Source organism: Cyrtonyx montezumae, unplaced genomic scaffold (assembly GCF_038088225.1).
Source record: "Cyrtonyx montezumae isolate F1298 unplaced genomic scaffold, pur_monq_1.0 scaffold_41, whole genome shotgun sequence".
NCBI lineage: Eukaryota > Metazoa > Chordata > Aves > Galliformes > Odontophoridae > Cyrtonyx > Cyrtonyx montezumae.
Genome location: NW_027072047.1, coordinates 1,719,417 through 1,740,738, shown reverse-complemented (window position 1 = coordinate 1,740,738; position 21,322 = coordinate 1,719,417). Strand labels below are relative to the sequence as shown.

Here is a 21,322-nt window from a genome sequence, read left to right as displayed (position 1 = left end):
CTCCCCTCCCCTCCTCAACCTCCCTCTCCCCCCTACCTCTCCCCTTCCCCTCCCCTCCCCTTCCCTCCCCTCCCCTCCCCTCCCCTCCCCTCCCCTCCCCTCCCCTCCCCTCCCCTCCCCTCCGCTCCCCTCCCCTCCCCTCCCCTTCTCCTCTCCCTTTTTTTCCCCATCCCCCTCACCTTCTCTTTCTCCTTTCCCTTTGCTTCTGCTCTCCTCCTTTCTATTTCTTCATGGTTCCAAAGCTTTAATATAAACCTGGGCATGTTGGCAACGCAGACCGTGCAATCCCTTACCGAATTTTCTCAGATATACCTCATAGATAATAGTTGTTTAGAGTAATGTTATTATAGCGTATGTAATAAATTATTCACTGTTTCTTTTTAGTAACTGTGATCTAAAAAAAAAACAACAAACAAAAACAAACAAAAAAAAAAGCTTTATACATTTTAGGTTGTGCTTTTGTAATAGACAAAAAGGTGCGCTTAAAAATGTATGTCAGTCTTTCTTCCCATTGGATTTTTTTGTTTTGTTTTGTTAATTATGGATTGAGGAAAAGTTGCAGAATGAGCCCAAAGTTTACAGTTTCATATTTTGCTGAAGAAACAATCTGTGTTAATTTGCTCTGTTGAAAAAAAAGAAAAAAAAAGAAAAAAAAGATTATTTTCTACATTTGTGCTACTTGGTCTGAACAGCAAATTGTTCTGTGTTACCGTGTAGTTTTATAATTAGCTGCCAATCAGTGCTATCATTTTTATGCATGAGACAAAAACTTCTTAGCAGTGTGATGCATTGTGGTTCTTAATGGCAACTTCTTTTCTTAAATTTGAGAATAGATCTTTTGGTTTAATGGTATTTATTTATGCATGGGAGCCTGTTATCTGTTAGCAGTCGTGGAGCAGTCGTGTATACATTTAAACTGCGAAAACGTGCACAGTTTGCCTCGTACAATGAAGTACTGATAAATACTGATGTTTAGATCCGAGCTACTTGTGTTTGGAACGTAACCAACTCAAATTGAACTCCCAATAAATTCAATTGTTATTTGAGGAGAATGTGACCATCTGGCAGTTTTGTCCAGCCAATTTATAAGTCAGTCATTAGAAATCACATTGCACTGACAGTGGAGCCAGCTGTGTATCTTCTCTGGAAAAAAAAAAAAAAAAAGCAGTTCCTTTGGCTTTATGGCCAAGCCAAGGCTGAGTGTGGGCTTCCCATGGGCACTGCTGCTCCCATTGGGTCCCCTCTGCCACCCCTCTTGGCCAGCATTGGTCACAGTGCTCTGTGCCCCACTCAAGCCACCCTTCCTCCCATTGGTGAGCATTGCTCTTGAGAGCTCCCACTTCTACAGATTTACTGTCCGTCACATCTGGGTCCAGACTTTCACATGACCCTAACTCACCAATGGTGCTCAGCATAAAGCCAAACCAACTACTGAGTACACTTTATTTTGCACAGAAGAGTGCAAGTTAAGGAATAGGAAGTACAAAAGTCGCAGTCTTCTACTGAGACATCTGGAGTTAACGTCTGTAGGGTGTTTATATCGTCTGTCATTAAGGGTATATTAGAGATGTGCTTTCATTAGTGCAAAGGAACATATTTTTATTTGGCCTTATAAAGTAGATTGCGATAAGGAAAGCTTTGTAATATTGTCCATTTTTTTCGTTGTTGTTGTTTTTTTTTCTTATTTATCTGCCAAAGACAGTAATGAGTTCAGTAATTTTAAACAGGTGTCTTTTTGTTGTTGTTGTTGTTGTAAGGCAGTTAATGATTGTAATAGTGTTTAATCTTCCAAAAAGCTTTATACGTTCTTCTGCAATAAGTGGAATCAGTATTTGTTTGAGTAAAGCCACCCCAGGCTACCAGACCCCAGCAACTCGCACGCGGCACTGTACTTGCACTGCTCCACGTTAGTTCTTGTGCATTGTTCAGTCCAGAGGGACGAGGGCTGTGTGAGACATTGGCAGTGGGCGCTGCTGTGCTCAGCAGTATGCAGTCCAGCTTACCAAAATTTTCCAAGGTACTTGTATTATGAAATTCAAGGTATATTTTATTATGCCATTTTATGTCCTTTTTTAACTTTGTGGAAGGTGATATGTTGAACTGAGTGTAAGCTGAGTTTTTCAGACAAATAAAGTAGCTAAAGAGTGAATGTTATTTTATCATTAAAGGGTTTTTACTGAATGATTTGTGCCAATAGATGTCCTTTATCCTAATGACAAGTACTACATTGTTTTAAAATTTTTATTTATAGCTATTGATGTAAAACCCACGCACCCATATTATTTGCCAAAGTTCAATAAAAGAGGAAAACAACCCTTGTGCTTTCTTGTGCCCTGAGCTGTCCCTGTTTCTTCTAGGCACTCTCATAGTGAGCAATGGGGGCCCTCCTGTGGGTATGGGTCAGAGCATGCAGGGCCTCTGGCCTGAATTCATCCTGATCACCCTGTGCTGAAGCCAAGGGGAAGGCAAGGACAAGCTAAAGGAGCATGGGAAAAAGCTGGCGCATCCAGCTGGGAACACAGCTTGCATTGCTAATGCCAGATGTGATCTGTAATAGAGTAAGAGAAAAAACAAGGTATGGAGAAAAGGGATTTAGTGATCTTGGCGGTGATTTCCCAGTGGATCACCAGGAAACCTTCACTCCCAGGCCTCACTCCACAAAGATCCCCCAGTGCATTCACCTGTACTCCTCCTGGTCATCATGTGTGGCATGGTGTACCCACACTGCCCACAGCATTTGGGTCTTTGCAGGACAGGGATCTGGAGCTGGCATGTGAGTAGTTAAGGTCTTCTGTAAGAAAAACAGTAAGACTTACCTAGTAAGACTTAACCTCCCGTAATTATGTAGACTGCAGCTGTGAGCAGGGATCTGCCTTTAATCAAATTCAGTTTCATTCAAGACCTTGCAAAGGGTGGCCACCAGAGTTTGGTGCCAGCTGCTTGCTGCCTGAAGTCCATCTCCAGGCAGTGGTTTGCTGCCTTTGGTTCTGGGCACTTTAAAACCCCTGCTAATTCCCAGCCCCTTTGGCAATCCAGCTGGATGTGAAGAAGATGCCTATTTGCTGCGCAGTCAGCACAGCATCATGATTTTCCACTCTGGTGTCTACCCTAAACACAACGCTGACATTGGATTCATTCTATTTGCATCACCATCATTAAAAGTCAGTGCCGCACAGTTCAAAATTAATGTCAAATAACTGCATTAATTCACCTGTGGTGTACCACAGTTCTGCTGTCCTCTCTGCCAAGATAAACATGCACTTTCTCAGAAGGCATTTCAGTCCCTCTTACACAAAGTTGACAATAAATAGAGATCATAAAGCAACAGAACCAAGGAATGGCTCAGGTTGTGTTGGAAGGGTCCTTTGAGATCAAAGAAACATATAGAGTGACAGAACCAGGTTGGCTTGGAATGGTTCTTAAAGAACACAGAACTGTGGAATGGTTGGGTTGGGAGGAACTTCAGAACCCCCCAGCCCCACTCCTGCTGCAGGCTGTCTGCCCCACCAGCTCAGGCTGCCCAGGGCCCATCCATGGCCTCAGGCACCTCCAGGAATGCAGCAGCCATAGCTCTGAGCAGCAGCGCCTCATTGCCCCCTGGATCAAGAATTTCCTGACCTAGATCTCACCTCTTTTAGCTTAAACTTATTTCCCTTTGTCCTGATACTCTGTGGCTAACAGGCTCAAAAGATGCTCTCTGTGACAGTGACATCATGCTCATGCCTAGGGCCGTGGAGGGACTGGGTGGGAGCAACAACACAGACAGCAAAAAAAATAGTGACTGCAGTGAAACTAAGGCAGCCTGCAGCAGGTTGTTCCTATGTCACTGTGGTACCATGGCCCTGTGAAGGCCTTTTCTGAGCACTTGACAATGGCTACAGCAGGCAACCCGGGGGCAACATGGGCAGCTCAAGAAGGTTGGTGCACACCGAGAGGGAAGCGAGGGCTGTGCTGCAGGAGGAACCTGCTGGGATGATGCCACACACGGATAAAACCTCAGTGAGTGACTCAAGGGCTCATCTGAAAACAGCATAATGGCAGGAAGCCATAATATATTAAACCAGAAGATTAAAACAAACAAGAGCATTTTGGATCAGATTACACGTTGCTTTCCTCACGTCTGACAGCAGAAGAAATGAAAGGCAGTAAAAGACAATCGGAGACCATAACGGTCTGATAGTTCAGCCATAAAAGTGCTGTGGGAGTGCTGCGCCGGGTACCCAGGAGCATTGCACTGAGTGCTCGTTTAGGACTGCCTCGGAAATGCAATGTGCTTGCTTGAGAAATGCCATTAGGCCTCAGTTGTGGGCAATGTTCACACGTCATGGATCATCCTTAAAAGCGACAGGGCTGTGGTGTGAACTGCTCATATGAGAATTTACAAGAAAACAATGGGTTTGGAATGCTCTTCCAGCTTTGTTTGAGCGTTACACACATTTTCACAAGTCTGTGCCAGAGAAACTGACATTTCCTCAGCCAGGGGGGGTTTGCCATGGGCAAAGATCATAAAGATGATCAAAGATCATGAGATCATTTGTACACTCATAAAGTATACTAAATACGAGTACCTCTTCTGCACACATTAAGTATACAAAACTTAACTGACTATATGCATGTGATCACATAGTGTGCATACAATACAATAGCAGAATGTATAGCACACAGATCAGACTATTTTTGTCTTAATAGCCTTGACATCTTGAAAGCTTTTAAGTTTTGTAGATGACTTACCTGATGGCATAGCAGGAGGACAGCTGTGAAGTGTTGGAGAAGTGTGACAGGGTCAGAGCTGACAAGGTTCTGAGTCCTGAGCTCTAGATGTGGGGTGAGGAAGATAATGACTGTATAAGTGGGATCCAACAGTCCTGTCCAACACTGTGCTGATTCATGGTACAAATACAAGAGTCATCCAAATCAGCAACAAATGCCATGCCTGCTGTGTTGCTGGACAGTAAAGCATGTAAAAGAAAAAGAACACCATGACCCCTGTACATATCCCCATTTGATCTCAGACCAGGTCACAAATTCCCAAATGATTTTTAAAGCTATAAGGCACCAACTGTTATTAAAGTACTCCTCACATCCTCCAGCACCTCACTCACAGAAGCCAGTATGAACCAAGCTGGGTCCAAACCTGGAAGTCATGACGTGCTGTCTGCTCAGTGCAGAATTCAAGAAGAAATTCACTCCCCTCAGTGCTGCTGCAGCTTTCTGCTCAGCAGATCCAGGCTCTGTGCTCAGGCAATGCCTAGATCCGGGCTGTGGTTCTGTTGGGTGCTTCTTCAACTTGAAGCTTCTGATCAATGTGATTGTGCTGTAGATGTCCCTGTTCACTGGAGGGGACCAGATGATCTTTAAAGGTTCCCTCTAACTCAAATGATTCTAAGACTAATGGCACCGCACTGCCTAGAAAGCTGTTATCTCTCTTCAGGCAGCTTTGGGATCAGGTGCCCAGGAAATAATTCCAGGACTCCATTCTCCACCCAGGCTCCTGGTCTGCTACACTGATCACGATGAAGTCAACAGTAACCCCAAAGTCAAACTTAGTAGATTTGGTTTCTTGCTAGCTTGGAAGCAGAGTGCTGCAGTTTAATTTAAAAAGCTGTCCTCTCCTGGAAAATATGCAGACATAATTACCCAAGTAGGCATATGGACTTGGAATGAAAGTCTTACCCCAGCCAAAACCAATGGCACCTGATTGCCCCAACCACTCTTCAGCACCTCCCTCCCCTTGCTCTCCCTCCCACCCATCAAATCCAGTAATAAGAGCTCACTAATGGATCTGCTTAAGCATACAACAACACTCGGATCACTATTCTAAAAAATAATAAATCAAGCACTTAATTTTTAACATGAGACGCCTAGAGACCGTTAATAGGTAACTAAATACATTAACTATTGCAGGTGGGATTCAGAACCAATGTGAAGCTTCACACGCCATCTTCCAAAAAGGCACCAAAAGGGCTCTCATTGAGACACACAGCTCAGCCATTTCCTCCAAAAATCTTTAATTGAAATTCCATTGTTACGGTACATGACACACAGCAAGGTTATACAAACGGTAACAATACATGGAAGTCCTCGTTCAATCTGAAATAAACATGGTAGACTAAACGCAAGTATCTGTGCCCATCTGGCACAAAGCAATCAAAGAAACAACTCTCTCCTTTGCACCTTACACTTCATGCTGATTTCCATCTTGGTGTGACAGAAGAGGAACACAAGATGAGCTTCCAAATATTCCAAAGAAAACCCCTCTGACCCCGGCTCACCAAAATTATCCCCACTCTGTTCAGTATTGCAGCATTGCTCCTGGAAGCTGTCCTGTTTACTAAAATGAAGCCAGATTTCATAGAACTCCAAAGGAGAAAAACATCACCAACATTCCTGCCCCTGCTGTGCACTGCCAAGGCAAATGGAAATGACAAACACTTGCACAAAAAGTTCTGCACGAGGAGTATAATTGATAATGAAAAGTCAAGCTAGATTACTGCCAGAGGATGGTGGTCTCCCCAGTGCTGACAATTCCACGCGCTTGGATCAATTCAATCACAGCAAAGTGCTCAGGATCTGACAAGACCAGGTCCTGAGTTAATAGCACCAAATGCTGGAAATCTGTCAGAAGGGAAAACACAGCAGCAGGGCTCAGAGTGCAGCCTCCCAAATGCAGCAGCTATGAAGCACCGCGCAGTGCGGATGGCAGGAAGGCACACGAATGGAGGGGAAAATGCCCCAAAACACATCCCCTGACCACAAACAGGACCTAGGGCAGCGGCTCAGATGTGGACAGCCAGCTTGGAAGCATCCAAAAAAAGGTCAAATGCATTCCACTGCTGAAAAATAGAGTGGGAAATGCCCCCAGACAAAGCCCAGGATAAGCAGATCTCGATGGCAGCTAAATTCCCACTGCTGTCAGTCTCTCAGGTTTCATTTTTCAGATTTATTTCTAAATGTAAGGGGAAGAAACTGATTCCTCTTAAAAATAAAGAGTAGAGCTTGCTCGGAAAGCTTTTTGACAGGCTCTTGGTGCTGCTCTAAGATGAAATAACATGCGCTAAATAACAGGACAGGGTGATATCACAAAGAACTATTCAGGAAAATGAAATAACCCACTGGCTGTATGTGACGTGATCCACCTGCTAAAAGCTAGAAAATTAAGTGATTCCTGCATTATGGTCTGATAGCAACAATGTCTAAAGACGCTTAGTAATTATCTCGCTTGTGGTTAGCTCACTAAAAAGTGCATTTTAAATACCTTTTATGTAATGCCCCATAATTAGTGCCAGCTAGTATTTTCAGTACTCTCTCCAGTATGGAAATAAAAAGCCAATCTATATTTATTGCACTGCAATGATCACGTAAATTTAACCTTCAGTTCCCAGCTTCTGACGCTTTCATGTGGTGGTGGCCATAACCATTAGATGGTATGAAAGGAGAATGAGCAGAAGGGTTTGACAAAGCCCTCTGCCACCCACTCATAAAAGCATCACACAGAGAAGTGGGGATCGAGAGAAGTTCTTCCTCCCAGAGACATAAGGTAAGAGTTCACTGCCCACACTCGCTGCTGACATCATCACTCTCTTGGCATCAATTCAAAGCCTTTCCATGGAAGTCTCAGCCTAACAGCATGCAGTGACTGTGCTGACTGCATGTGGGCAGGAACCAGCTTCCTACTCCTCTTCCTGCTGGGACAGTGAGCAGAGCCCAGGGGCTAAGCAGAAGGCAGGAGGGAGCCAACCTCCCTGCAGCATCACAGGTGTTTGGATGCACTCTGTGCCAACAGGACAGACTCAGCAAGGGCTGAAAAACATGAAGGCAACCAGGGCTCCTGGAGTGACAGCTTTGGCTGACAGCACCCAGCTGTCATGCCACTGGACCTATACAACGCTCAAAAGCCTACTCTCTACTCATGTCCACTGAAAGCAAAAAAACCTGCCCTAATGATTCTCCCATTGCTTGAAAACAACACACTTCTGCTAGTCAGAGAGCACTGAAAGCACAGCAAGGTTCTGGAAGCCACAGCCCTGGGCAGAGTGCGTGCTGCTACCTCAACACCCACAGGCCTGTCCCTGCTTCTCCTGCCCCAAGAGGCAGCACACATACTGCAGGCAGAGGAAGATTTCTGTGCTACAGTAGCAACACTGGAGGCTCTGGCAGGCTGGCAGTGGAGGGTTTTAATCAACTCTTGAGGTATACGGGGCCGTGGGTGCTCATGGGGCAAGATTTGTGTTGCTCCAAGGCAATGCCCAGGCTGCCGGCTGGCCAACACAGCAGCCATTTGTTAATATCCCCTTGTTTATTCTTCTAGCACAAAACAGAACAAAATAAGTCCCTGTTATACCAACAGAGGCCTATTAGTTACTTTAAACAATCCCATTCTTGAAAGATCAGGGATTCAAACTGCTCCTGCCTCGGTTATACATGCAAAAATTACTGTCCGAGCAGCAAGCCATCTGCTACCCAAACCTCACTATGATGAGCTATCATCACTTTACAGAACACCCTGTATTGCAATAGGACAAGCACATCAGTGCTGATTAAGCCCTAAAAGTCTTCTCACTCCAGAGAACTGCCACTGCTTATGAGTAGTTGCAGCAGCCCTGGTGCACCCAGACACCTGCTCAATAAACCACAGGTACAGGTGGGCTACAAGTGCAGCTGCAGGCTCATCATTGGTACTAGAAATGGAATAGACAATATTACACTATTTATCTTCTGACAGAGGTATGCTAAGAACACAGTTGTCAGCGTGAGGGGTAGCCTGCTCTCCTCTCACTGTGTGCTTGGACATCTGCAATGTAAATGACTCCTGATTTATCTCCTCACTTTTAAACAGCGTCATCAATTAAACTAGATCAATTGTACCTATGTTAACTCCATAGCATCCCACAAAAACCACAGGGCTGTGACAAAGCAGAAAGCGCAGATCAGATCTATAAACCTGCTGGAGGACAAGCCAAACTTCCTACACTTACTCAACCAGAGAAAGCCCTTTTTAATAATGATAAAAAAGCCATTTTGCTTAGAAGATGAACCAAGATGTTTCAGCTGGATTTGAAACACACGCTGTGCACATTCTGCAGCATCAGCAACCAGAATTAATTCTTAATCCATATGCTTTGCAAATGCAGGGGTTTTCCTGCAGGTGATAAGTGGTTTTCTTTTCTAGAAAATGTAAACCAATCTTGTGAGTTCTACTATCCCAGCTAAGCTTTCACAGGAAGTTTCTAGCAGGAGAAAACAAAACAAAATCTTAGCTTTATGTTCTGAAAAATAGACATGTTATTTAAAAAGCGTTAGAGGTCACTTGATCTTCAAAACCACCTGAAGTCGGAAGAAACAACTGGTGGCTATGCTAGTTATGCTATACCTTAAGTATAAACAAACAAATAGATTGTATGCTTGATCTGGAAAACTGAAATTAATGCACTCATAACAAAATTGCATACAAATAAATCCCTGCATAGGAAATAGAAGCCAATCTGTATAAAAGCCCTGTTGGTTTTTTTTTGTTTGTTTGTTTTTTTTAAGTTTTTCAGTGCATACTGATGCTAAGTCCAATCAGAATCAGATGAGATGAGACCTTTCCAAATCTCACAGGATAAACCTACTTGCTACAAACAATTCTCAAACAAAGGAAAAGTAAGAAAAAGAATAAAAAGAAATCAAATCCTCCTCACTGCTCTATGAGGTAACTACTGCTGGGACTACCAGTCTAAGGAAGTGGCACGAGAGAGCTTGGCCAAGCATTGCTTCACCAGTACACTTCCTGCACAAGAGAGCCTGCCCATCACAGCTGCTGGTTGGTGAAGAAGGCCTTGGTCTCCCTGCAGACAGGATTCACGCAGAGCGGGCAGCAGAGCGTTAGCTGCTTGGAGCAGATTTCATTGGACTGAATGTGTGAGCAGACCAAGTCTGCCAGAGCCTGAAAGAGAGTTAATTAAAACACAGCGGTGAGCAAACCTCCCTGCATAAAATCAGGAAACGCTTCAACACGTGTCACGCAGACTGGTGAGCCTGCCTAAGTACACATCTGTCAGCCTTTAAGAACCTTCCCCACTGTTTCAGGAGAAATTCCTGTTTTAAAACTGTGCTGACATAGTATCCCACAATGAACATTCCACTAAAAGACAACTTCTAACAGACACAAAACTGTTCATCTTTGTCAAAGCAAAACTTAGAGTTTTTTTTTTTTTCTAAATGTGTGTGGCAAACAAAATACACAGATTAAGTTCAGGGATTTCCATTTTTTGTGCTTAAACACAAAATATTTTAAATCTACAAGAAGACATCCGTAGTGTAGTAGGGAAACACAAAACTGCACACTTGAGTAACTACTGCATCAAAGAAGATACCTTGGAGAACAGTGGGTTTCCATTAAGTGACTCCGCTCTTCTGATGTTTTCAACACCACACTGAACCAAAAACAAGGAGAAAAGTTAAGCCTGCTAGATCCTTCACTATGTCAGCCTCCAAAATCTTCCTTTCTTCTTTATTCAGAAGCTGCCCCAAAACGATGAAATGAAATATCACTTTTTTGCATATAGTAGAAGTAAGTCATATGTAAAAATTTCACTTGTCAAAAATCTGTGGATTCTTTTTTATCAAGTTTAGAGTTAAACCTAGAAAGACAAATTCTCATCTGTTCTGTGCTGCTAAGAACTCCTTTGAGTTCATATTTATCTTCAATTTATTTAAACCCCACAAATTGTATTGTAAAGAGCAACTAAAAAGCAAAATTTTGAAAGAGGTAAAGCAATTTGGGATTACCATTATCCAAACAGTTAAAATAACTGTCAGCTATTTACCTCATTTGCTAAAACTTGGGCATACTCAATATCCAGTTCATAAAGAGTTTCAATGTGGTCACTTGTAAATGCTATGGGGACCAACAACATGTTCTTCTTTCCTCTTTGGCACAGTCCTTTAATTGTCTCATCGGTTTGTGGACCAAGCCAAGGCATTGGTCCAACCTGTTAAGAATAAGAGGAAAAAATTTCAATAAAATCATACTTAGAAAATGTACCCGTGTTCTTCTTCAGCAGGACAACTCAGATATTCTAATAAGGAGTCAGTTGCTATTTCTCTGCTTCTGACTCCCTCATTTTATCTGTTAGGTTTTTAGGAAGACATACTGTCCCTTTGCCCTTCCATTTAACCCCCCCCCCAAAAAAAAAAACAACCCAAGAGAGCGTGGGTTGGTCTTAAAAGAGATCTGTACTGCACACGTTTCCCTGGCTTTGGAAGACATGAACATTCAGGATGCAGCAAATCCTCATTAACACTGGTATTTGGTGCTGATGTACTCTAAGATGCAGCTTAAAGAACAAAACAACACTGGCATGAGAATGCAATGCCCTTAAGACATAAGATTACTTGCACTACATGACTACATGTAGTAAAAGTTCAGTTCCTTCTGATCTGCAGTAGTAAGTATGAAATAATGCAAGAAGTCTTCATCAAGAATAATTAAGTCTGCTTGGACTACATGCTATCATTGTTAAGAATGTTTATTTCACAGGGACTGTTTCTGAAAAAGTGCTCCAAGGTCATCTAGAAGTAACAATTAATAAAAATAAATAAATAAATCCAATGAATGCTCAATTTTTCCTTTCAGCAGAGAAAGAAAAATGCCAAGCTGCATGCTATGTGACCATGGGACATATCAAAAATCTACTTCTACTTATGCAGTGTACCTAAGAGGCAAGAAACTATAGATCAAGAGTATTTGGAAAAAACTGACTTGGAGAGGAAGGCTGGGACTCAGCTTTAGCAGAAATACCAGCTGGAAGTGGTGTGGTGCACGCCTCACCACTTGGGGGCAGCACTGCTGTCCCCCAGCACCCACCTTGGACTGCCAGACGAGCCGGTAGGGGTTGGAGTGGTTCAACTTCTCCATGACTCTCTGGACAGTAGCTCCCACTTCTTGTGGATAAGGATCACCACGGTTCACCACCTTCAACACATCAACAACAGAGCTTTTTCTCACAAGGAATGTGTTTGTGTCAACCCTGTCCTTACTGAGTGAGTGGGATGGTGGTAAGGATGCAACCAGGGACACCAAGGCTTGGCTACCAGTGTCCCCACAACCTCCTCCTGCCCTGACAAAGGAAGGACCTGGCACTTCTGCAAGGGTGCCTTCACTGCCCTCATGCCAGCTGCACACCCTCCAACTCAACTCAGACAGCAAGAAACATGTGAATGTGGTATTTGGGGACATGGGCAGTGGGCATGCTGGGGATGGGATGGCAGTTTGACTTGATGATCTTAGAGCTCTCTTCCGACCTTACAGATCCTATGGTTCTAAGATTCTGGCCTAACAGACACAGACCAGCCTGATGTAACTCACAGACATGGGGAGCGAGTGGGCCGAGAAAAGGATGACAACGTCTTTCCTCTTGTCAGGTGGAAACAGGTCCAGTTCCTTCTGTATGTGATCAGCGAAGCACTGGTCAAGAAAAGAAAGCAAAGACGTGGATCAGGAACTTCTGAAAGGTAACACATGCTCATAAATGAGACAGCAGCTTCCACACACCAGGTTGCTTTAAAAATGTCCCAGTTCCTAGGAGCATCTGACAAACAGACAGATCTGTGTCTAAGTTAGCTACAGGCTAAGCAGGAATTCAGGCTGATGGCTTCTAGAGGTCCCTTCCTGCCAACTCTGCTGTGATAACACTAATACCTTAGGACAAGATGGTCGCTTTCACGAGTTATCATGCCAAAACACCTAGCATGAAACATCCATCCAGCTTTGCACAGATCTGTACCTGGATCAGCAGGGGGTGTGTGGGCCATCGGTCAATGATACTCCACTTCATCTTTGGCTTCTTCCCCTTTTTATTGTAGTAGCGATAAATAGCATTTAAGCTGCTTCCTGAAATACAGAGAATTACAAACAGAAGTTTGTCCACAGAATCCGCAAAAAGTCATATGATAACAGTCTTGTAGGAAAGTACTTTAATATTTTAGCACACAGTACGTATTTTAAACACAACTCTAAATCAGAGCTGAGAGCTTCAAAGGGGGATGATCACCTCAAAGATTATGCAGTATAGAGGCCAAGACTGACTTGCTAATCCTATGATGAACATAAAGCCACCCTGAGCTAAGAAGTTTCTACATGAATCTCAGAGTGACACTAAACACAGAAGACCTCAAAGTCTATGGAGAAGGTCTCCCACGAGCTCTCACCTGTGGTGGAGCAGCTGTACTGTGGATACTGTGTGAAGGCGATGGCTCTCTCGATGCCGTCATCTTCCATCTCCTCAATCGCTTCCTCTGTCAACGGGTGCACATACCGGAAGCCAATGTAGTACTTGTGGGGTGCTGCCAGCCAAAACAGGAAGAGAAACTGCAGAAAAAGCATCTGCCAGTAACTCCCAGTAAATAGTGCTAACTTACAAGTACAACGTACAGAACCCGGCAGACCGACGTAGATGGAAAAAAATGACACAGAACTCTTTCATTGCACCTAGTTAACCCTATCAAAAAGTAAAATTAAAACCAAGATGACATGGAACTGCTATCTGATGTAACTGCACCAGCTGCCACATTGGTAAGCCCTCTGCCTGCCAGCCCCAGTCCCAGGGAGGTCTGAGGTCAGGGTGCTCAGGAGGAACAGAGATTCCTCCATTTCTAGTTAGTCTCTTCTTCACACAGGTATTCGTGCCTTCTAACACTTCATTTTAGAGATAATCTTGTTCTCCCCAAGGACATCTCAGGTTTTTCCATTTTACAACTCCAATCTGTAGGGTGTCAACTTTGTGTTTTTGTGTTTTCCTTTTGTTTTGTTTTAAGTGAAGGACAGAGGCTTCCAGAACAAACTCAAAGTCTCTTTTTCATAGTTTCCAGGTCACTACCTCTGAAAAAACCTGTAACAGGTCTCTGAAGGAAGCAGACGTCCTGTGCTTGTTCTGTACTCTGGAGGTTTAGGCAGAATTCAGAAAGCAGGTTTAGCCAGCCCCAGCTCTTTGCAGGAGGCAAGACGGCTCCTGGCTGGGAGAAGCAGCAAGTCCTGAGCCGCATTCAGGTCACCTGGGGGTGACTTTGAGCATACTTAAATGGTAGCAAAATCAAAACTCTGATTAACTACAGCAAAGATACTAGGAGTTTCAACCTGGGAAAGGAGATGCTGGGAAAAATGACAACCAACATAGGAACTTGCTGCTGTGCTCGCAAGCTACTGTGTTCTGTCCTGGATCACAGGCAGCAAAGGGCAGGGTTTCACACTTGTACACATGTTTCATTTGTTGTTAAAATCAAGATTATATGACATCTTCTTCAGTGAAGAGCTGCCAACCTAAGGAACATCACAGTCCCCTCATCTTGGGAGCTTTCATCCTGCTGACAAGGGAATCTCAGCTAAAATACATCTTGTAAGAAATATCAAGAACAGTTATAACTGAAAACAGTGAGAAAGGCAAAAAGCATCTTCTTGAAGACTAATTACCATCACAAGACATTAGCCTATCTGATACTAGCAAGAGACAAACAGAAATGGATTTTTCTGTCATCGTATTTGTGTGATTTATTCCTACAAACCACTGAACCTACCCAGCCCTGTTCATTCAGAGCAGAAGAATTCTTGTTTATTTTCAGACTGCTGCCTGTAACAATAAAGCTCCGTTTTAAAATTATATTGTTCCCAGATGACATTGGTGAGGCTGTTTATTTATTACTTGATCTTAGTCCCATTGCCAAAGCGTAATGTGTCAAACGTATCCCATGAGTCAGTGCATCAGGCAGACTGATTTATGTGTATAGGAGGAAACTTTACTGATCCTGTCTAGCTTGAGCTCTTTACCAGCTGCAAACATACAAATTACTGCAGGCTCCAGCCCCACCAGAAGGCCAGATCAAAGCAACAGCAGCATGCAGTGTACTTCTTTGCCATGAGCTTCACATCTCACAGTCACAAGCTGCAAGTTACTCATTAACAGGGCTCAGGGCAGTGAGTAGTGCTCTGACATAGCACTAACATGCGTAGCTCAGCGTGGATACACACCTGGTTCAAGCTGTTCTGAAGCAGCACAGCGCTGGTATCACAGCCAGGTTACCCAAAGTGCTCAACGGGATGGCTGGAATGCTCAGTATTTAAAACTGCAGCTACCACTGGGCAAAAACCAAAGTCCTTAAATGAATTCTCAAAGGTAAAGGCTGCAAAGAATCAGGCATGACTCTGCAAAAACCATCACCAAACAAAAGTAAGTGGGAGTGGTACACTGAGAACAGCAGATAAACTTTATAAGCTTTATCTCCAGAACCTGCTGCAAACCTGATCCTTCAGGGCTGTAGCTGCTTGGATGCAGCTGCCTTCCATCACAAAGGAGGGGGCACTCCTGGCTTCACACTTTGTCTGTACTTGCAGTACAGTTGGAATTAAGTGAGAGAATAGCATCTGAAGGGAAAAACAGACCAAACACCATGCAAATGAAGACATCAGTGATGTGCTGCATGCTGACTGAATGAAGGGATTCTGGTCCTGGCCTTTCAAGAGTATTTGGTATACTTTTCACCCTCCAGACAACAATTAAAATGAACAAACAAACCAAGCCCAGAGTCCTAGCACTTTCCTACCCAAATTTGAAGAAGCAGGCTCCACTAAACAGCTGAGAATCTATGAATGTGCATTGCCAAACACAGAGGGTGACTCCCTGACACACCAGCATCACACTTTCAAACATTCTGGAAACTGCAGGCAGAAGGCAGCCTGCAGCAGCAATGGTGTACAGCTGCTGAGCTGAAGAGAATAGAGAGCTCTCTTCTTTGGCTCCTCATATTCCAGCAGTTTTTCCAATACAAATGTTCAGTGCTCCTACTGGAGTGACAGGATGAGAATTATTATCTGCAATTGACACACTGGTGAAGAGCACAGTGGGTAGCTTAGTGACCTCATTAATTCCTTCTGCTCTCAAAGCCTGCTTGCTGCTTCAACAAAAAGCATGTTGCAAAGGCCTTCATGAACAGAGATGATGCCCGGACAGCTTATTTCAGGCAGCCCAACTATCACAGCCCTGCCCCTCCGGCTTGTCAAAGCAGCGATGGTTCACTGTCTGTCTGTTCCATGAGAGTTCAGATACAATATAAGAGTACAGCCACTGTGCCCCCTCCCTCTACACAGATGCTGAAGTTTAACTAAACTTGCACAATTCCACTACAGACAAGTTAGAAGTGACTTCTGCGTCAATTCGGTTGGGAGTTCTAGGGGAAAACTGAACACAATCACTCAGAGGTCTGTGTGCCCCAACCCTAGAGGTGCCCAAGGCCAGGCTGGAGGGGCCCTGGGAGCCTGATCTGATGGGGGGCAGCCAGAATTGCTGGTGACTATCTGCTTCTACCCACACCAAGCCATTAGGCCTTATCTCCTGTTCCTTGGGTGCGGCTCTCCACTATCCCTCTGCCAAGCCCTGCAGAGCTCAGCCACAAAACCTTATCTTTTCTTCCTCCTGAAATGAGGCCTAACTGCCATTATTAGCAGTTACAGATTCAGGTAAGTTTCAAGAGCTCTGGAACAACCCATAACTTCAGAGAAATGTTTCAGAGGAACACAAGACAGAGCCATACCTTTGCAGAACTGCTTTGGACAACAGACCCAGCCCCATGAACCTACCTGTCCCTTCAGCTCAGGCTGGCACATCAACAGCTAGCACAGACACAGTTTTACTCTGTGGGTGCAGACGTGTGCAGTCCCAATGACCATCATTCACACTGCAGGTCTTCATAAAGAGTAAGAAAATTAATTATAGCTACAGTTGCATGAGATTATACTGCTTCTGCCAGTGACCACAAACCTCCACCTTCTTTATGAGTGAGAATATCACTCCATCTCTTGTCCCTTTATTTATTCACATGAAATACACTCTCCTGTCATCTAATGCTCCATCACTTCCCTCCAAGGCAGACTTCTTCAAACTCACGTAGAGCCTGCAGGACAAGGTACGGCACACTGCACTTGTGTGAGTACCAGCCGAGACTCCTGTCACCTGGTTTTAGTCACCTGAAAGCTATGTGCTAAGTCTATGACAGTCAGCCAAGTTTGTTCCCACAGTGGAAGGAGTGAAACAAGGGGGCTTTGGAGGGTGAGCTCCTCTCTCTGACGACCTTGACATGCATTGAACCACTTTCTATACACCCTTCTCTCTCTCATTAAGAGAAGGAAGGAGAAGAGGCCAGAAGTTGAACCCTATTGGCTGAAGTTAGCAAGATGAAATGTTTTAGAAGTATCTGAGGGTACCTATAACCAGGGAAGCTTTGAAACTCATTATTTCAGGCAGAGAGGTGGCAGCTGATCCACAGGATGCACTGGATCCAGCTGGAGAAGGTGGCTGCATGTCTGACTGTAGGCTCACAGTGCTACACTGCATTGCAGTGTGATGAACACACGCTGACAGCAAACTGCTCCCTGAAACCAAAGCCACCCACCAGCAGTCCCAGAAGTGACTACAGCACAAAATTAAACCTGCATGTCTGTGGACCCCATGTTTTTGTGTATACTGACAATGAGAATGTCTGCTCTGTGATTTTGTAGCACAACTGAGAACACTTTACACACACAATCAAAGCTGAGAAGAAGTTGCTCCATAAACTTGTACTATTGAACACATCATGCCAAAGAAAGCAGAAAAGAGTGAAGAAGTACCGGTCTGAGGAGACATGCTGTCCAGCAGTTTCACCATGCCTTCTCCCTGCACTGCTGTCCACTTCTTGATGGGTGACCCACCTCCAATCCTGCTGTACTGCTCCTGAATTCGTGGTGTGCGGCGTTTAGCAATGAACGGTGCCAATTTACTGAAGCATTCAAAAGGTATCCGTGTTAATGTCACAACCCAGTCACCCCTGGCCCCTTCCCCAACTATGTCTGCTACAGTGGGCCACGTCCCCAGCTTACAGACAAACCAAGACTGCACGTTTAATGTTCTATTCCATCACCCTTCCAAACCACAATCTGCAGCCAAAAGAGATTGACCTTGGCACACTTCTTTTTTTTTTTCCAGAGAACTACAACAGTGTTTCTTGCACCAAAAGGTTCAAAGATTGAGCAGCCCTAAGAAAGGCAAATACAAATGAAACTAAAGTTTAATGTCAAACACTGAGCAGTAAGTGTAACACAGAAGTTCACAGCATTTCTCACTTTTGTGCTGGAAGCGACATGAGGTCCCGGTCCAGGAAGAGGCGCAGTAAGAAGTCATGTACATCATCCAGCCTTTCTGGACCTCCCATGTTTAACATCAAGATTCCTGTTTTAGGTTTCCTATGGAAGAAAGAGATATTTCAAATCCCAGCGATGTACAGCCTTTTTTTTCCCTTTAACTTCAAAACAATTAGCCTGTCTGTCAGCACTTCCTCTTTGCAGCATCCTATTTAAAGCTCACACTTATGAAACAAATGTGATTAGCCAGAAAACAAACCATCACTTTGCAACACAGAGATTAACTGGAAATGTATGTAGAGAATTCTATCAGGTGCTATGGTAAGGGAAGAGACAAAGCAGTGCCCAGGGGTCATCTCAGCTGAATGCCAGCCACGATGCTGACTGAAACACACAACACCTGCAGAACAAAGGACACATGCCAACACAGCTCTGTCTTCCTTCCTGGGGGGGGATACACAGAATCACTGAACTGTAGGGGTTGGAGGGGACCTCTAGAGATCATCTAGTCCAACCCCCCTGCCAAAGCAGCTCCCTAGACCAGGCTGCAAAGGTAAGAGCCAGTTGCACATGCAACCTTGCCTTCTAAGTGGTGAGGGAAGCAAAGCCTGGTTGCATGACATGAGCTCATACATGAGAGTCAATACGTGGCTGACAGTCCCATTTCCATGGGGGTTCCTAAACACAGTTTTACAGTTCCCTAAGCCTTAGGCCTCTGCAGCCCAGGCACTGCAAATGTGGCAAGACAGGTGAGCACAATGGGCTGGGACTCTGGCTTCCACTGTCCTCCTCCAGGAGGGCTGATCTGGAGGCAGGAACCAGAAACCAAACCAGCACTACCCTCCTGTTTGCTTTGTGCCTCCTGCACTGCCTCAGGCCTTACTGTAGGCCTGCGCCTCATTCTGCTCTGCAGAGTACTAACACGCTGATCTCTGCTCGGCAGGCTCAGGGCACTCAACAGCAGAGACATGAGCCAGACCGAAGGCCATTCTTCTGGCAACACAACCAGCTGTACCATGCAGGCTGGGCCGTTCACCCCACAGACGGCACAGGGTCGTGACTGAGCCCACCCGTGCCCCAACTCAGACTCACCGCGTTTCCAGCTCAGCCTGGGGTTTGGTGCTGGGTGCTGCCGCGGCCACCTGCCCCCTCCAGCGCAGCGGGACCCTCAGCTGCCGGCCACCAGCCACCACTGCAGAGAGACAACGGCGCATGGCTGAGCTCAGCCCGCACGGTGGAGCTCGGTCAGGAGTGGGATGGGAGAAGTCGTAAGCACCCAGCACGGCGTGGGGTGTCCTGCAGCACAGTGCAGCACCCGGGAGCCAAACGCGCAGCCCTGCACGGCCCGGGTCACAGCGCGGACCGCTCCCCACGTGCCGCTACAGCGCGGTTTTCTAAGCGCTTTTTGTCATCCGCAGGAGTTCGTGGTCCACGCAGGACACTTTTTTAAGAGCCTCGCTGATGCGAATTGCCCGCTCCCAGTGACGTCCCCAGCCGCTGACAGCACGGACGGCGGAAACGCCCGGGACGCAGCGCGGGGGCCCGTGCCCGGCTCCGCGCGTGGACGTGGGCGCGGCGCTGTCAGCGCTGCGCGGCGGCGCCGGACGGGCGCACAGAGGCGCAGCGCGGAGCGGCTGCCTGAACTGCCCGACCATAACAATTCGTCATCTCAAAAACAAAGGCCAACCCCACGCGGTCCGTTTGAAAAAAAAAAAAAAAAGAAAAAAGAAAAGAAAGAAAGAAAGAAAAAATAAACAACCCGACTCAAGTTCCTTCCAGAGATGACAAAGCACAAAGCCCCATTCACGGGACGCAGCGCCCGCGCCGCTCAGCGCCGGCTGCGAGACCTCAGTTCCCACGCGGATTTGCGCCCGGCGCGGGGCACGGAGCGCGGCGGCCCGGGGACGCGGCAGACGCCGTTACGCAAAGGCTCCTCCGTTGTGTAACGCGCCGCGGCCGCCCGCCCCACCCCGCCCCGCTCCGCCGCCTCCCGGCTTCGCACTCGGGATCCCACCGCCCCGCTCCGCTCCGCCTCGGCCCGCTCCGCCGCCCCGGACCGCCCGCGCCGCCCCGGCGCACTCACGGGGTCGCACCGCCCGGCCGGCAGCAGCCATGTTGGCGACCGCGTGCATTCCCTCGGACGGCCCCGCCGGCCGCTGCCGCCCGCTCCGCCCAAACCCGCCCGCCCACCCGCGGGCACGGCGCACGCCCGCCGCAGCGGGGGCCGTCCGTCCCCCCCCCACTAGGAGCCGCCCCGGGACCCGAGGGGATGCTCTGTGCCACGCGCCGAATGCGCTCGTTGGAACTGGCGCCCGCGAAAAGAGGGCGTTCTCCGTCGCCGTAACGGATCGGGATTCCCCCGGAGCAAACGCCTTCGCGCAGAGCCGGGCCTCGCGGAGCTGCAGGCCGTGCAGCCCAGGCCCTGCCGCTATTCAGGGTCTTCTATCCGCCTCGCAGCTCGGTGGCGGCTTTGGTGAGATGCGGTCCAAACAAAGGAACGCGACGGCGAACTGCAGCTGGAGCCGGGGCTGCGTCCCCCCACCCCAATGATCGACCTGTGCAGGAGTACTTCTGGGGGAAAATGGAAGTGAGGATGAAATAACGTTGATTGCATTGTTTACTCGTTCTGATCGTATAACATTAAGCCGTGCTGCATTCCTGAAGCACTCTCAGTAATGGGCAATGTGCTGCAAGAGAGGTGAACTTCCACCGTGGGACTTTGCAGCAGTGGGGGCTGCTCTTCCCTGGCAGCTGCTGGTTTGCTTTCCCCCGCACCTAACCGGTGTTACCCATGAGTACAAAGAACTTGAGTGCTTGTGTTACCAAAGTGAGCCTAAATAACAACAAAAAAGCCTAAGGAAGCACAAATGTGATAAAATTAGCCCCATGTAGGAGTTGAAAAAAGAGATGTTTTTCTGTGGGATAGCCTGAGTGCTGCCTTTCTGGCGAGCTGCTAGGACCACCCACAGTCATCATCAGTTCTAGATCACCAGAGAAAGTAATGAGCACGACAGATTCTGTAAGAACATGGTAAAAAAGAGGCACTGCACAAGCACAGCTGAAGGGACAGAAATAAAACCAAGCGGTGTTTACCATTTCTCAGCCTTTTTTTTTCCTTTAAGAGCCAAGAGCTGAGTGACACCTGGGTGATGAGTCACGAACTGCGCCAGCACT

The 21,322-nt window shown here is 46.3% G+C and overlaps 1 protein-coding gene across 3 annotated transcripts; it reads right to left on the bottom strand.

The window, feature by feature from the left end:
* Window positions 1-450: 450 nt before the first annotated feature.
* On the bottom strand, window positions 451-20,306 carry FECH (ferrochelatase). Of its 3 annotated transcripts, none has more exons than XM_065747112.1 (14): window positions 20,232-20,306; window positions 19,241-19,340; window positions 18,131-18,250; window positions 17,639-17,787; window positions 13,192-13,326; window positions 12,768-12,874; window positions 12,350-12,448; window positions 11,849-11,956; window positions 10,809-10,973; window positions 10,356-10,415; window positions 9,681-9,925; window positions 4,732-4,944; window positions 2,682-2,791; window positions 451-622 (listed from the first exon to the last, which is right to left on the bottom strand). In XM_065747112.1, exons 1-11 carry the CDS (start codon window positions 20,278-20,280, stop codon window positions 9,791-9,793), a joined length of 1,227 nt encoding a protein of 408 aa, XP_065603184.1. In that variant the 5' UTR covers window positions 20,281-20,306; the 3' UTR covers window positions 451-622; window positions 2,682-2,791; window positions 4,732-4,944; window positions 9,681-9,790. The 3 variants fall into 3 exon arrangements, with proteins under 3 accessions (XP_065603184.1, XP_065603183.1, XP_065603185.1); XM_065747111.1 differs by lacking the exon at window positions 451-622 and adding an exon at window positions 2,228-2,548; XM_065747113.1 differs by lacking the exons at window positions 451-622; window positions 2,682-2,791 and adding an exon at window positions 2,228-2,548.
* Between the last annotated feature and the right edge of the window lie 1,016 nt (window positions 20,307-21,322).